The sequence below is a fragment of the Vulpes vulpes genome, chromosome 8 (assembly GCF_048418805.1).
Source record: "Vulpes vulpes isolate BD-2025 chromosome 8, VulVul3, whole genome shotgun sequence".
In the NCBI taxonomy this organism is placed as follows: domain Eukaryota; kingdom Metazoa; phylum Chordata; class Mammalia; order Carnivora; family Canidae; genus Vulpes; species Vulpes vulpes.
The window spans coordinates 62,601,082-62,617,716 of NC_132787.1; the positions used below are offsets into that span (position 1 = coordinate 62,601,082).

Sequence of the window (16,635 nt, forward strand, 5' to 3'; positions counted from 1 at the left end):
TCAAATAGTGATTAGATTTTAAGGAGATTGTCTCTTAGATAGATTTTAATAGAAATCTTGAACAGTCAGGAGAGAAAAAGATAGCCTTAGTGACTGGATCAATAATAGAACATGACAAAAACACCAGAAATTTCCATACATACACTCCTCCTATCACACATCTAGTCAGAAAGAAATACATAGATAAGGAAAACAGAATTTTTAAAAAATAATTTACATGGGAAATTCTTTATTATATTATCGGTTCTACAATACCAGCTTCCTTAAAAAAAATTTAAGACTGGATGACAGATTATTTCCTTTACTGTTGCAAATACTGTAAATTTACCAGCGAAGAGGTAAGTATCAATGTCATTTTTCTTTAAGCATGAACACATAAGGGAGCAATAAAATAGATTATAAACCTCATTTGGCCTGATCTTATACGAAGTCACTCCAGCTGTCTTCAGTCCTGCTCTGCCTACAGGAAGATTTCCAGGACAGGTTTGTGTCATTCGGTCCACCCACAATAGGTTGGATAGGACAGTCTGTAATAACTGCCAGGATACCACATTGCATTCTGGGCTCCTTGACTGGCATTTGGCTTTACGTTCCAAGAGTACCTCCTTTGTGAATAGTCCTCTCCAGCGGGACCAGGAGGAGGGATATGGCCTCTCTGGTAAACATTCTGATTCTGTGAAAATTTTCTTAAAGAAAACAGGAAGTAATGAATTATTATTAGTTTTAATAAAATACATAATAAGCTTTATAAAATAATACACAGACACTCTGGTTCTCCTGCTTTCTACTTGTATAACCTTAGCAGATAAATTGCTTCATCTTTGGATTTCTCAGTGCTTTATAAAGTGAAAGTAACACCTTCCATCTTCATGGGTTGTTTTCAAGGTAAACTGAGATAACGTATTTAAATAACCTACCATGACACCTTGGCACATGGTAGCTTCCCGAGAACCATTCCACCTTTCCCTACAGAGATCAATGCCCACGCTTTTCTAATCAAATACTTTCTCCCCAAGTCTGGTAGAGTTGTCATGAGACAGAACAAGGTATTCATTTTTAAAAACAGAAAGCTGCTTTCACTTTATAAATAATTACATATATAAATTAGCCATAAAGTGTAGAAGTCCTAGTAATAACTATACACACAACAAATTTGGAAAATTCAGATTGAAGTTTAATTGTTCCAAAAAGATCAGTAAATTTAATGTATCATACTGGATTTGTACTACTTTCTCTATAATTTATATTTACTCTTTAAATAACAACCCTCCTTAATCTGAAAACTTTACCACTACTAATGTAGCCTAAGAACACATCCTTTGTGTAATGATCCTTTGTGGTAATCACATCAAATTGTTGGCTTAAACTAGGTTTAGAGTCAATGAAATTTTCTAAGTCCTTTTCCCAAATGCCTCTGAAAAGTCACATATTCCCCATCCTCTACTTGATTCTCCAGCTCTAAATGCAAAATAGGAGCAACTGATACCTCCTGGTTGACACTGATGAGCTAGAAAACATCAATTCTCACCATTCTCATGTGTTTGCCACATGAGATTTATATCACTTATGATATAAATTTCTATTTCAATTCTAGAAAAGGGGACAGCAGAGATACCTTACTGACTGCTGCAAATCTTGGGTCTGGCTGTGGAAATGCCGAGAAGGTACTGGGTAACCTTGGGTCTGATGTAGGTTATACCAATGTCCTTGGTTAACAGATTTAATAGTGGTGTGGACTGGTTCCATCATATGTGTTGTATCTTCAAAACCACTTGATCTGGATATACTGGAATCCCAATTCCTCAAAGAGAACATTTCCACACAGTTTATTACTGGTTTCCAAATTCTGTAGCCAATTTAGTAACAATATTTTGGCCCATGAAAATAATAATTCTATCCTCCCCGCCTCATTTGTTTAGGTTTCCCCGACCAAGTAAGTAAGCTACAAGAAAAATGGATGGGTACAACTTAAAGGATCTAAAAACATATCTCCCTAACCACATATCTCACATATAAAATGCAACTTACCTTCTGATGGGACCTTTCTGAAGGTCTTCAATGTAGTTTTGTCTTTCTAAGCAATGTCCACGGCACCTATTGAATACTGAAGAGTGGGTGAACTGTTAGAAATCACTGTACAAAAAGCAAATCTTTCCCAGAGAAAGCAGATCAAAGCTGAAATCCACTCATTATTCAGACCCTTACACCTTACTTTTTCCAAATACATCCCTTTATAAACTTTTGGGAAAATTGTATTATGTCAGAACAAATGAATTACAAACATTTCTTTTCTCCAAAATTTGAGAAACTCATCTACATTTCCACCTTCAACTTTTATAAAAAGGAAAAAAGAGTGACAACCCTCATACTTACATTCAATTGCATCATCTGGCCTCATGCCTTGTACATCAATCAAATATCTAACAAAACAACACAATTCATGTCACATATTATGAAAAGAAAAAAATAAAGCTTTTTTCAAAAAAGGTCCAATTTTACTTACAAATATATGTATAAAAATCCTAGGAAAATATCAACACATCTAATCCAACAATTATTAAAGAATGATATACCATGACCATAAATAGGCTTTTATTCCAAGGATGCAACGAAGACCCAACTTTAAGCACATCTATTAATACAATTATTTACCTTAATACAACAATTTAGTTAATGAACTAAAGAGAAGAAAATACAGGACCAAACTGGAAGACATTAAAAAGGTATCCAATAAAATATAACAGTCATTTTTGATCTAAGTGGTTTTTATACTAGAAATAGGAGACTTACTTAATTTGGCAGAATATTTACCAGGAACCAACAAATAGCAAAAGAGAAATTGGGAAAAATATTAACATCAAATCTAAACAACACTATCTAACCAACTGTATGGGCTAGAAACTTAGGAGTCACCACTACCACCAGCCATTTCTCCCTCACCCTGATCTTCAACCCACCACCAAGTCCTAACAACAAGCACCTCTAGAATATGTTCATATCTTTCTACCCAAATGACCACACCTTGGTCCGAGTTACCATCATGCCTTGATTTCTACAAAAGCCTAATTTATCTCCTTGCTTCTACTCTTTCCTCCCCTGCAGTATATTCTCCAATTAGGAGCAAAATGATGGCTTGAAAATACAAATTTGTTCTACAAACTCACCCTTAAAAAAAAGTTCAATGGTTTTCAATTACTCTTAAGATAAAGTCTCAACACAGACCCTCATGATCTCACTCCTCCCCATACTTCTAGCTCCACTTTTAACTTTTTTTTTTTTTTTTTTTTTTTAAGTAATCTCTCTGCACAACATTGGGCTCAAACTCAAGACCCTGAGATCAAGAGTCACATGCCCTTCTGACTGAGATAGCCAGGTGCTCCTCCAAATCCATTTTAAACCTTTTTAAGTAATCTCAAAAAAAAAAAAAAAAGTAATCTATACACCCAACAGGAGGCTCAAACTCATGACCCTGAGGTCAAGAGTCACATGCTCTTCTGATCAGCCAGCCAGGCACTCGCACCTCTCCCCCAACATTTTTCCCCGTAACTTTTCAGCTCCACTTTAACACCATACTTCTCATGGCCCACTCTCCCTGGCTCATTTCTCCAATGAGTTTATGTTTTTTCCTATTATCAGTCTTTACTGTTCCTTATGCCCAGAATTCTCTCCCCAGTGTCTAACAGATACCTCATCATCCTTCAGGTATCGGCCCAAACATCCCCAGAGAAACACTCTGAAATCTCCATGTCAAATCCTCCCTCTTAATATGCTCTCATGTACCATGCTTCTCTCCTTGGCAGTTGTCAGAGCTGTAATTTTACACACATTTGTGTGATTCTTGAACATCTATTCTTTCTGTAGACTGTTAGGGTTCATAAAGGGCAAGTTAAGTCTCTGAAGTCTTCCTGCTAGCACCCAGCACAGTGCTTACACGTAACAGATTCTTGATAAGTATTTTCTGAATGAACAAATATAAATCAGTACAGTGTAGCAAAGTCCACAAAAAAAATGACATCAATTCTTTGATTCAGAAATCCATTCTGAGTGAAATTTTCTGAGAAAATAGCATATGTATTCAAATTTGTTCAAACAAGAATGTTAATTAATTCAATGTTTTACAATATGAAAAACTTCTGACTTTTATGTTTATCAGGAAACAGAGGAACAATACAGTTTCTAAAAAAGAATAAGGTTTCCAAATACTTTCACCGGAAGATGCCCACCATATATTAAATTATAAAACAGGATGTCTAAATAACACACCATTATATCTGTCTGCTTTTTTAAGCCTGAAAAAATACGTACTAAATTATTATGGTGGTAATCTCAGGGTGGGGACTGCTTTCTATTTCATACATTTCAATACTGACTCCATTTTTTGCAACTAGGTTACACTACTATTGTAAACAAAACAAAACAACTTAAACATTATCTTTCTCTTGGGGTTGGTAACTCACCTGCAGATGAGATAGCCAGTCCTGTTTAAACCATGGGTACAATGAACACCAATAAGTTTGTCTAAAAAACAAGGAACGGAGTTAAATAAGTGAAGCAGATATGCCAAAAACAAATTCTACAATTTTCCTCAGAGTACCATTTATTAGTTGCCACAAAAACTACCACTACCCTGAAAAGGAATACTAGTGAGGAGTGCATATTTTCGAAACATACTATACGGGGCAGCCCGGGTGGCTCAGCAGTTTAGCGCCGCCTTCAGCCCAGGGCATGATCCTGGAGACCCGGGATCAAGTCCCACGTCGGGCTCCCTGCGTGGAGCCTGCTTTTCCTTCTGCCTGTGTCTCTGCCTCTCTGTGTGTGTGTGTCTCTCATGAGTAAATAAATAAAATCTTAAGAAAGAAGAAAGAAAGGAAAGAAAGAAAGAAAGAAAGAAAGAAAGAAAGAAAGAAAGAAAGAAAGAAAGAAACATACTATATAAAGAATTATCTAACATAAAGTCGAAATTCACCACCTCTGAGAAATTCTGCATAGCCCCTATTAGATGCAATTGTGTAAACTGGAGAAAGCCTGGTCAGTTACTAACAGCTAAAATGCCACTGAGACAAACCCAGCTTCTTCATACAGAATGCCCATTGGTAACTGATTTATAGAAAATGGAAGCCAAAAAAAAACAGGCTTGAAGAATGAAACTTGTTTTTGAGTAAAACAAATTGAATGCCTTTACTTTGGATACTAAATATGAAAGAGAACAGTTTCTATGGGACTCATGAGTTCCCTCAGCACTTCCATTCCTTCTCTCACTTGGTGCTCCCCACACAAACCAGAGTCTATGTGCCCGTGAAGCACTCGGGTAAGCAGTGCTATTCATATTTTATGATGAAAAAGTGAGAATTGGAGATATAAGCCCAAGCTGCACAGCAGGCCAACAGAACAAAGACTTCATTCTTGAAGTTTAAAATTTTTCCAACTGTGCCATAGTATTTCTTAATCCATCCCTTAAAAAAATTATGTGAGAAATTAAAAACAATCACATGTAGTTGATCTTTGCAAAATGTATGTCTGTAACTAGATGGTGTCTGGTAGGAAAGCACTTGCAGGGTTGCTCCCTTAAAAATCTTCATTTAGCATAGAATAGAGCCCAAACTATTAGCACAGCACTTAGAACTCTTTATAAACGGTATCATCAATTTCTCCAACTGAACTGTATGTCCACAACAACTCAAACTAGGATTTACAGGGTACTCCATGATCTACCTCCTGCCCCTGCCAACCTCTCAGATCCCATTTTCTACTGCTCTGATCTCACATAAATTCTCCACTCTGGCTACACTAGCCTCCTTACTATTCCTCAAACACGCCAAGCATAGTCATGCCTCACAGGCTTTGCACCTACTATTCCCTCTCCTTTGAACACTCTGTCCCCCAAACTCTGCAGATATCCAATGGTTCATCACTTCTTTTAAGGCTCTACTCAAATGACATCTTAATAGAGAGGCCTTCCCTGATTACCCCATATGTCCCCTCACTTCTGAATCCTCTTTATTACTCCCCAAAGCATGTATGACCATCTGACATTTCATATAGTTACTTATTCATTCCTCTCCTCCACCAGGATGCAGAGTTTAAAAGGGCAAGAACTTACTTCTGTTCCTGCTTCCTAGAACATTGCCTTTAACTTAAAAAGTGACCTTTAAATGCTTGTTGAAAATGAACATATGAATTCTACGCCCTTTCATACTACCCTCTAGTCACATCAGAGGCTTCTGCTCCCTGGTACAAGTTCAAGCCCTGTGCCTCTTGTACTTATTCCCAAAACTCAGACATTCTCTTTCTCATTCTGGCAAAATTCTCTTCTCCACTACCCAGCTCAAATGCTGTCTCCCCAGGCAGGCTTCCCTCAACTTCTCCTTCATGTTCCTGTTGCACCTAGTTCTTTTATTCTAATTAGGCCACTATCTTAGAGTTAGCACACATTTATCTTCCTGGGTAACTGTAGGTTTCTAAGGAATAGAGACTGCTTTCACCCTGTATCCCTGAGCTCTACCAAGTCCAAAAGCCTCACAGCATTTATTGAATCAACGTATTTTCTGAGTTTCTAGCAGTTCTAAGGAGTGGACAGTAGAGCATCACCCTCTTCATCAGGGAGCCTGGAATGTGGGAGGGGCTTAGAGCAGAGGTAGCCAAAGTGGATCATAAGCAAGGTCCCAGGACTACCAGGAGAGCTCAATACGGTAGAACATGGGAACAAACAAGATTTACAGACCTGCTCATGTGCACTCATATGAATCTTCTAGCCCTCACAGAACAGATGGAATACTGTAGGGCAGCTGCACACAGAGGAGCCTAGAAGCAGTGAGAAGGCTGGCAGCTGCACCCTAATATCTTACGAGGTAACGTTTCTGAGACAAATTAATACAAATCAAATAATTTACCCCGTCCATGGATGACGTGTTTGTCAGAAGCAAAGCCAAGCCTCTTAAGTTTTAAAGTTAATGTAGAGGGAAGATCAGGGAACAGGGCTTAAGATATTTAAGAGCTAGTGTCTGCATTAGGCAACCATGTTATAGTTTGAAAATTTATCTTAAAATTCCTGTCTTTTTCTCTCTCACCTCCCATCCCCTATCTTCCCACCTCCATCTCTATTTTTTCTCCTCTAGTCCCTGTTTGTGTGTGTGTGTATATGGAATATATGCTCTCTATTTAACACAGTATACACTCCTCAAGCTAAATTTAGGAAGAGAACAAAATGAACATTTGGTTCTGTAGGTCAGTGGCTTTCCAAAGACAAAAGATTCCTTAATCTTAAAATATAGCAAATACCAGATTCTTTCTGATAGCCAGATGCCAGAAATAGGTAAGTGGATTCTTAAAATTTAGAAGCTAATAGCTTAGTAAGATCTATTTCCCACAGAGTGGTAGATCTTAAAGCAGGAACAAGAAATGAGAGCTTTTTAAAGTCCTTTATGTCTGAATGACAGGTGGTAGTGTCCTTCTGCATTTGTATCCAAAATGGAAAACAGCAGGAATATCTTAAATGCACATGACGAGGAGGCCACTCCACTGCTGCACCTTGGTTTGCTCTGCTTCTAGGGCTCTGTCTCCAAACCTTTTCCTTTTATTGTCTCTTTTATATATGCTAAGACCTTGAGATCTTTTTTTCTTGTTTTCTCAGCAGAGGGTCACACAAGCCTTGCTTTCCATATCCTTTGACCCAAAACCCTGACATCCTTAACCTTTTCCCCTACCTCTCACCTCTGAACCAATAAATAAGACAAAAAAAGTTTTTATTATATATTTCCCAAATATCTTTAAAAAGATATGAGGATGGGACGCCTGGATAGCCTGGTGGTTGAGCATCTGCCTTCGGCTCAGGGCATGATCCTGTAGTCCCGGGATTGAGTCCCACATCAGGTTCACTGCATGGAACCTGCTTCTCCCTCTGCCTATGTCTCTGCTTCTCTTTGTCTGTGTTTCTCATGAATAAATAAATAAAAATCCTTAAAAATAAATAAAAATAGATGAGGAGGCTAGTTCATACTTCTCATTAAAACCACTTTTTAAACTAAATTGTTTGTGACCATAAAAGGAAAAACACCTTACCCTATCTGCACCATCTGACATTTCTACCTTAATATTATCAAACACAACAGGCCTAATTGCTAAAACTATTAAAAATACTAAAAATCCCAACCCCATTCAAAATGCACACCGAAGTTCAGGTAAGAGGAAAGAAAACAACAATAAACTCACCATTGTCTGTATTTTCTTTTAAAAACTCATTAACAGCACATTTGAATTTAAAAATAGTGTCATCATCAGGCACCTGATGCCCAATTGTATAAATTTTTAAGTGAGGAATAGTTTCTGGTAAGTCCTATAAGGCAAAACCATGAAAATGTGTTATTATTTCATTTGTAAGGAACGAATTCAGAGACCTAATAATCAATGGCAAAGTATGGATCTTATCTGGATTTAATTCAACTCTTAAAAAACATTTTCTAACACATTTAGAAGACAATTGAAATTTGACCACTGACTGGATATTTAATGTTATATAATTATAGTAAAAAATAAAAGTCCTATATTTTAAATATATATACCAAGAAAGTACAGGTGAAATTATATGATATATGGATATGCTTCAAAATAATATGGAATGGGGTGAAGCCAGTAAGTATAGAGATGAAACACAAGAGCTGTCAATTAATAAAGATTAAAGTTGGATAAGTTCATGGGTGTACAATGATTACCCACAGTATTATGTCTACCTCTGTGTATATTTAAAATGTGTGATAATTGTTTGATGGTTTCTCAAAGGTTTCTAAACATAGAACTATCATATGATCCAGTAACTCCACTCCTACCTATACATTTAAAAGAGCTAAAAGCAGGGATCTGACCCAATATTGGTACACCAATGTTCAGAGCAGCATTGTTCACAGTAGCCAAAAGGTGGAAACAACTCAAGTGTCCATCAAAGGTGAATGGATAAACAAAATATGGAATATACACACAATGGAATATTACTCAGGCATAAAAAGAAATGACATTTTGTTACATGGATGAATCCTGATAACATTAGTTAGTGAAGTAAGTCCAACACAGAAGGACAAATATTCTATGATTCCACTTAAATGAAGTACCTAGAACAGTCAAATTCACAAAGATAGAAACTGGCATAGAGGCTACCATGGCAGGGAGAGGAAGTAAGATTATTTGTTTAATGAATGTTGTTTTTGTTTAGAATGATGAGAAAGTTTCGGTTATAGATGATAATGGTTATGCAACAGACAATCAATGTGGATGTATTTAATGCCACAGAACTGTACACTTACAAATGGTTAAGATAATTATTTATGTACATTTGACCACAATAAACTAAAACAAGAGGAATAACTGAGTTCAAGTGTCAATTCTCTTTTTGAGACTTAGTTTTATCATCTATAAAATTTGCAACTGTAATCATCTATCCTCTGAGTCTAGCGCAGAGTAAGCACTCAGCAGGAGATAGCAGTACTACTAGTACTTCATCAGTAAAGGACTGTTGCATTAATTAAGTTAATGCAGGGAAAATTAGTTTTTAAATAGCAAACTGCTTTACAAATATTAATAAACATTAGGTATTATTTGTTGTCCAAGAAAACGAAATTGGCCAGAAGGATAATTCCCTCCCACTGAGAGGCCACATGGGCCAACAGATTATATACTGGGAAAAGAAAAGCATTAGGTTTAAAGTACAGTTGTCTTTTACCATGATGCTCACATGCTCAGGCAACTGCTTAAAATAAGTGCTAAAGACATAATGGATATTCATTTCGTTCCTTTTAGGCTGCTACTATTCTTACTGAAAGTTTATTTTCAAAATATGGAACATGGAAGCTTACAGAATTTCTTTAGCACATACAGAGCCGACTGCCCAATATTACATTTTAATTCATTCTTTAACCTCATTTTGACATACTAATTAAAAATAGGTACTTAAAAAAAAAAAAGAAATAGGTACTTAAGGAAACCACTAAGTTCCCTTTTTGAACTATTACCCATGGAAAAAAGCCTTAGCATATGATGATAACTACTGATACTACACATTATTATAGTATCAGTAAGTAGGTTCTTTTCAGTGAAGGGTTCCAATTACCTCTGGTTTATAATAGCGGTGAGTATAAGTTAAATCAATAATCAGTCCAAGTTCTTCATTCTGGTTTTGGATTTTGTTAAAAAGATCCAACGGTGAAAAACGTTCTTCTGGAGCAAGATTCTTTTCAAAACTCTGTTAGAATGAAATAAGAGCAAGTGTGTGCTTAAAAGCCATTTATTCAAGCCTTGTGATGCCAACACACAAGGAGATTCAAAGGAAAGTTTCCCCTCTGCTGGAAATTTACAAGTTATGTTACAATCCTTTCTTCTAGAGATGAGAAGGAAGAAAATAAGCTCACTTCTATGCATTTATTTCTATGTTTGTGTTATGTTCATCTCCTAACCAGACTCTAAGTCCCAGAATGCAGGGACCGTATCAGTCCTGTCTACTACTGTATCTCCAGCTCCACGCGGGACACCTATAAATAGGTACTTCTAAATACTTCTTATATACATATATATATGAAGGGTGGCTTTTATTGCTAAACATTCCTTTACATATTTGGCTTCTTTATATACTCCGCTCATTGATCTGTTAGGTTATTCAAATGCCAGCAACACACTTTAAAAAAAAATTAACAGACTAGTTTTTAGAGCAGTTCTAGGTTCAAAACAAAACCGAACAGAAAGCAGCGTTTCCCCTTATACCCTCTCTTTTTAGCCCATCCCCCTCATTTTCCTCCATCAACATTCCACGCCACTGTGGTCCATTTGTTAGAATCAATGAACCAGCACTGATACATCATTTTCAAAGTCCACAGTTTATGTTACAGATCACTTTGTATTGTACATTCTATGGGTTTTGACCAATGTATAAGGACATATATTTACTCTTATGGTATTATACAGAATAGTTTCATTGCCCTAAAAATCCCCTGTGCTCTAGCAACACTTTTATTTTTTTTTTTTAATTTTTATTTATGATAGTCACAGAGAGAGAGAGAGAGGCAGAGACACAGACAGAGGGAGAAGCAGGCTCCGTGCACCGGGAGGCTGACGTGGGATTCGATCCCGGGTCTCCAGGATCGCGCCCTGGGCCAAAGGCAGGCGCTAAACCGCTGCGCCACCCAGGGATCCCTCTAGCTACACTTTTAATATAGGCTTAGTATCTGGCAGGGCTACGTGATCCCCCTCCACCTTTATTCTTCTTTTTCAGAATTTTCCTGGCTATTTAGGTTTATTTTTCTCTATGAATTTTAGAATCAGTCTATTTGAGATGATGTTATATTTGTAATATATTAACTTAGGAAGATATAAGAGATTGATGATGTTGAGTCTTCCACATATGAGAGCTTTGAGGAGTAAATGAATTACAAGGTATACACTCTCTCTAGTAAGCTTCTTGCAGACTTGGAGCTGATGGATCAAATATCATCTCTAGCCATGTGAACAACTTTAAATAACTAATTCAAGTCACAAACCCTTTAGGAAGCCTTCCTGTCTGTTATCATTTCCCCCTCCTTTGAATTCCTGGGTATTTCTTGCCATAGCACTGATGTGACACTTAACCTATGCTATTTTATATTCCAATGTGCATGAGAAGTGACTGTCAAGTACTGGGGCTGCTTTTCTTTGGGTGACTTCCATAAAACACACAGGAAGTCAATGTCACATGTTAACTCTAAGCATGAATAGGAACTGCACTGGGGTGGTTATGCAGCTCTGTAGTCCCCTTTACAGTGCCTAAATAATGCCAATGGTAAATACAGATAACCCGAGTATATAGAGCTAGGAGGAGGCTTTTTATCACGGCATCATACAGGAAAGATTTGTGGCTGCGTGGAGGAGGGAAAACTAAAGAGTCTTCCTATTTTTCAATCTTGCTGATGTACTTTTAGGCAAGAGGCTAAGCAGGGACCCTGGTGGAACCTCAGGAATCCACTTTCAGAGGCCAGAAATAGGGAGTTAGGGAATTAGGACAATCTTACAGAGAAAAGAAATACAGGAGATAACTCACAGTAACCGCAAATGGGGTGTCCATTCCACAAATATCTGTTAATATTTATTATAGGCCAAACACTATTCAACACTATTCTACTTATTCAACACCACCATGTTTGACGTTGATGGATGTGAATAAGAACCATATAGTTACCTTTATAAAAAGATGAGTTTTTAAATCCAAAGATGCAGAAGAACTGACATAAGAGATGAAAAAGGAACTCTGACCTAGGAGTAACAAATAAATTCCCAATACACCCAAAGTGTGCTTCTCGAGATACCAATCCATTTTATGCTGGGCAGTTTAATGAGATATGAGTCTTTTTTTTTTTTTTAAGATTTTATTTATTTATTCATGAAAGACAGAGAGAGAGGGGCAGAGATATAGGCAGGGGGGGAAGCAGGCTCTCCACAGGGAGCCCAATGCAGGACTCGATCCCAGGACTCTGGGATCACGCCCTGAGATGAAAGCAGATATGCAACCACTGAGCCAGCCAGGTGTCCCTTTTCTCACTTTTTTTTTTTTTTTTATATTGGCCAAATGCTTTCCCCACTTATTACTTTCTTAGTTCAAACAAAAACACAATTTTTAGAATTTCCAAGCTGAAATCCTGACTTACTAATCCAGGGCACTGAGTCTTTAGGTTTGGATTTTTGGGTGTTTTTTGGTTATGATGATGGGAGTGAAGGGGTCTTATTAGCATTTAGTGAATGGAGTTCATGGATGCTTAAAATCTTGCCAAATGCCTAACAGTCCTACTATTGTGTCTCACATTTTCATCATCTGCTTCATTTCATGTCTTCTTGACCAATTCTTCATTTTTCATTTCAATTGCAAGCCTTTGAGGCAATTAAGAATTTTTAACCACCTTAATTATAGACTTGAACATTCACCTGCAGCTACCTAAATGCTCATTACATGCAGTTGTGTTCCTTGTGGTTTTATCACAGCCATCCTTGAAGACGTTTTTGGAAAACATCAGAACGATGTTGACTCATCTTCACCTCATAGATTCTGCTGCACCTTGAAGAGCCCAGCGACTGGGCCACAGGCACTCCTGTCACCAGCCTGCACGGCCAATGGTGCCTCATGATGTATCCTCCTATGGAGGCCACACAGAGAAGCCTAATGATTTTTTAATATCCTATTCAACACTCACACGGGTGAAAAACTCTTAATTATCTAAGCCTTCAAACCAACTCCACAAATAAACTCGAAAGTTTTTTTGTATAGTTTTAAAGTACGTTGAATTTTCCAAGGCATTAATCACATTATCAATCAAGTAAAGACTGTACTTTGTTTTATTTGAAAATCTACTAAGAGCTGTTCACTATCATGGAAAGTCCTGCCAGTAAGGCAGGAAAACCCATCTGGCTCAATTTGCATCTGCAGTTTTTATATTCATGGTGCAAGGAACTGCCTACTTTATTTCTAATATAGTTATGCCCAAATATTTACATATTGAAATTAATACATATTACCTTATTACAAGTTACTTTTATTCATTGTTTGTATTATAGTTTCAGCATTATATTGATTTTTCTCTAAAATTAAGTATGGAAGTCGTACTTATCTATGAATTTTATTTCAGAATAGTAAAAGGGATATAACAAAGTATTTGTTATTAAAAAGGGAATATGGGGCAGCCTGGGTGGCTCAGCGGTTTAGCGTAGCCTTCAGCCCAGGGCGTGATCCTGGAGACCCAGGATCGAGTCCCACATCGGGCTCCCTGCATGGAGCCTGCTTCTCCCTCTCCCTGTGTCGCTGCCTCTCTCTTTCTCTCTGTGTCTCTCAGGAATAAATAAATAAAATCTTAAAAAAAAAATTCATTAAAAAAAAAGGGGGGGATATGAAGAGGTGCCTCGCTGGCTCAGTTGATAGAACAGGTGACTTTTTTTTTTTTTTTTAATGCCGAGATCAAGTCAGACACTTAACTAACTGAGCCACCCAGGCAACCCTAAGCATGGGACTCTTGATCTTGGGGTCATGAGTTTAAGCCCCACACGGACTACAGAGATGACTGGAAAAATAAAAATAAAAACAAAAACAAAACAAAACAAAAAGAGAAGGGGGGAGTGGAGTGGGACATGGCCAAGCACCAGTATTTGACATCATGAATTCAGATTTGTGAAATATAAATTAACTTTTGCTCACCTTTTTCAAAGGAACTTTGAAAGCAATGAAACGAGTCCCAGGCATCCGTTGTCCAATTGGGAGGTAGTCTTTCCACCTATTAATATAATTTGTTAGCCAAATTTTATGTTAGCCTATCTCCCTGCATAGAATGAAGGCTCCTTGTAAATGGAAACCATAGCCCACACAGTAGGTCCCCTCTTCCCTTTGAATTCTGCTATTCCACTACTTACTCAACCCCTAGCAACAACTTATACTTCCTAGATACAAGGCAACAGTACAAAGGTCTCAACAAATAAGGCAGATCTAAAACCAGGGTTGGCCAGTACTTTTCTATCCCTGATAAAACCTAGACCAACCCTGAATACTAAGACGTCATTAACACATACCTTTTGACTGAAATAATTTAAATTTAATTCTTTTCACTTCAGTTTTAGTTCTTATACAACTGATGCCATCAAATTCAATCAACAGAGAACTTCAAGTTCATATTTTAAAAGAAAACCTGATAGAAAAGGGACTGTGAACTTCACTTAGGAATGTTAGGAGTCACAGTGAAAAGTCCTATTTGAGCTGACATCTGTAGGATGAGTTAGTTAAGGTTAATTCGGTATAGCTGAAGCACAGAAAGTGAGGACAAAAATGACACAGTGTGGGGCTGGAGAAGAGAGGAGTCTTGAATATGCAGAGTCTTAAAGACCATGGCAAAGAGTTTGTATTCTTAAGAGAATGTTTTTGGTATATATTTATGAGCAACATTCGAACTAGTCTATTAAAAGGACTTGTGTGGAAAATGGATTGGAAAGAAATAAGAGTTGATATATGTACACTAGTTAGCACCTAACCGCAACAAATCAGGCAAATTCTAACATAGAGTAGTTGACAGTTTAATGATATCCAGGAAATAAAATGAAGGGGACGTGATGCAGGAGATGGGAGGAAAGGAAGGTCTCAAGAAATAAGAAAAGAGTTCGCTGCACGCATGAGTAAGGTGTCAAAATTATTTCTACAGAAGAAGTTAGCTCAAATGAGACGTGTGAGGAAGCAACAGTATGCCCTCTGTGATTCCTGGAAAAAATAGAAATCAACTTTTACGGTGGAAAGTTCGGATGTCCTGGTGAGTTTTCTCATTCGAACTCGTCTTATTAGTCATATTTGCTGTGCCAAAAGAACAGCTCGAGGAACTCAGGGTGACTCCAATTTGATAATTAAGGGGTGTCCCCAATACTGGCAGCCCATCTTTAAAAAGCCGTCCCTCTGCATTTTACCAGAAAAGCAATGGCCAGAGCCTCGCTTTTAACAAAATGGGAAGAAATCAGAACCTCACAGATGATCAGATATTACGGGCGGAGCAGCGGGAGCATCAGTGCCTCCCAGCTCGGGCGGACGGGCCAGGCGCGCGGCGGGGCCCGGCGCAGGTAGAGACCATAAGGGACGGAGCCCAGGCCCAGAAGCTCAGAGCAGGAGGGCCACGCCCTGGGGCCAAGGCGGATTACCTTTCCGGGACGTGGTTTCCGCGCTTCTTCTTGGCTGAGCGACGCCCAGAGAACACGTGCCCCTGGCCCCAGCCGCCGCGGGCATGATGCCACTGGCTCATCTGGGCCCCAAGATGCCGCCCACCCAACGGCAAGAGCCACAAAGCCGCCAGGCCAGCGTCCTCCGGGCCAAAACAAAATCCCAGGGCGGCAGCGCAGAAGCACCACCCACGCCGTTCCGGCCCCCTTCTACTGCGCACGCGCCGCGACAGTCGTGATGACGTCACCACGCTGGCTGACTGAGAAGTTTGATTAGTAAACAGGAGTCGGGGAACCACAGTGCCCTCCTAAGCCGGGGGCCGGTAGCACAGGTTCGATGAGCACGTGTGTACCCTGCAGAATCAAAATAGTACAGGATATGCAATGAAAGTTAAGTCCCACTTCTCCACTTCCTTGTGTGGTTCTCCCAGATGTTTTCCAACTGCTTACATTCAGGCTTATTATTATTTTTTTTTTAGTGTATGTTTTTATTGAAGTTCGATTTGCCAACATATAGCATAACACCCAGTGCTCATCCCAAGTGCCCCCTCATTGCCCATCACCCAGTTACCCCAACCCCCGCCCACCTTCCCATCCACTACCCCTTGTTCGTTTCCCAGAGTCAGGAGTCTCTCATGTTCTGTCTCCCTCACTGATATTTCCCACTCATTGTCTCTCCTTTCCCCTGTATTCCCTTTCACTATTTTTTATATCCCCCAAATGGATGAGACCAGATGTTTGTCCTTTTCCGATTTACTTATTTCACTCAGCATAATACCCTCCAGTTCCATCCACGTCGAAGCAAATGGTGGGTATTCGTCGTTTCTAATGGCTGAGGAATATTCCATTGCATATATAGACCACATCTTCTTTATCCATTCATCTTTCGATGGACACCGAGGCTCCTTCCACAGTTTGGCTATTGTGGACATTGCTGCTAGAAACATCGGG

General features: G+C 38.5%; 1 protein-coding gene across 1 annotated transcript; it reads right to left on the reverse strand.

The window, feature by feature from the left end:
* Positions 1 to 212: 212 nt before the first annotated feature.
* On the reverse strand, positions 213 to 15,906 carry DUSP11 (dual specificity phosphatase 11). The gene is made up of 9 exons (XM_025994535.2): positions 15,667 to 15,906; positions 14,192 to 14,267; positions 10,097 to 10,228; positions 8,209 to 8,332; positions 4,458 to 4,518; positions 2,374 to 2,420; positions 2,029 to 2,104; positions 1,616 to 1,801; positions 213 to 686 (listed from the first exon to the last, which is right to left on the reverse strand). Exons 1-9 carry the CDS (start codon positions 15,765 to 15,767, stop codon positions 491 to 493), a joined length of 999 nt encoding a protein of 332 aa, XP_025850320.1. The 5' UTR covers positions 15,768 to 15,906; the 3' UTR covers positions 213 to 490.
* Positions 15,907 to 16,635: the final 729 nt, after the last annotated feature.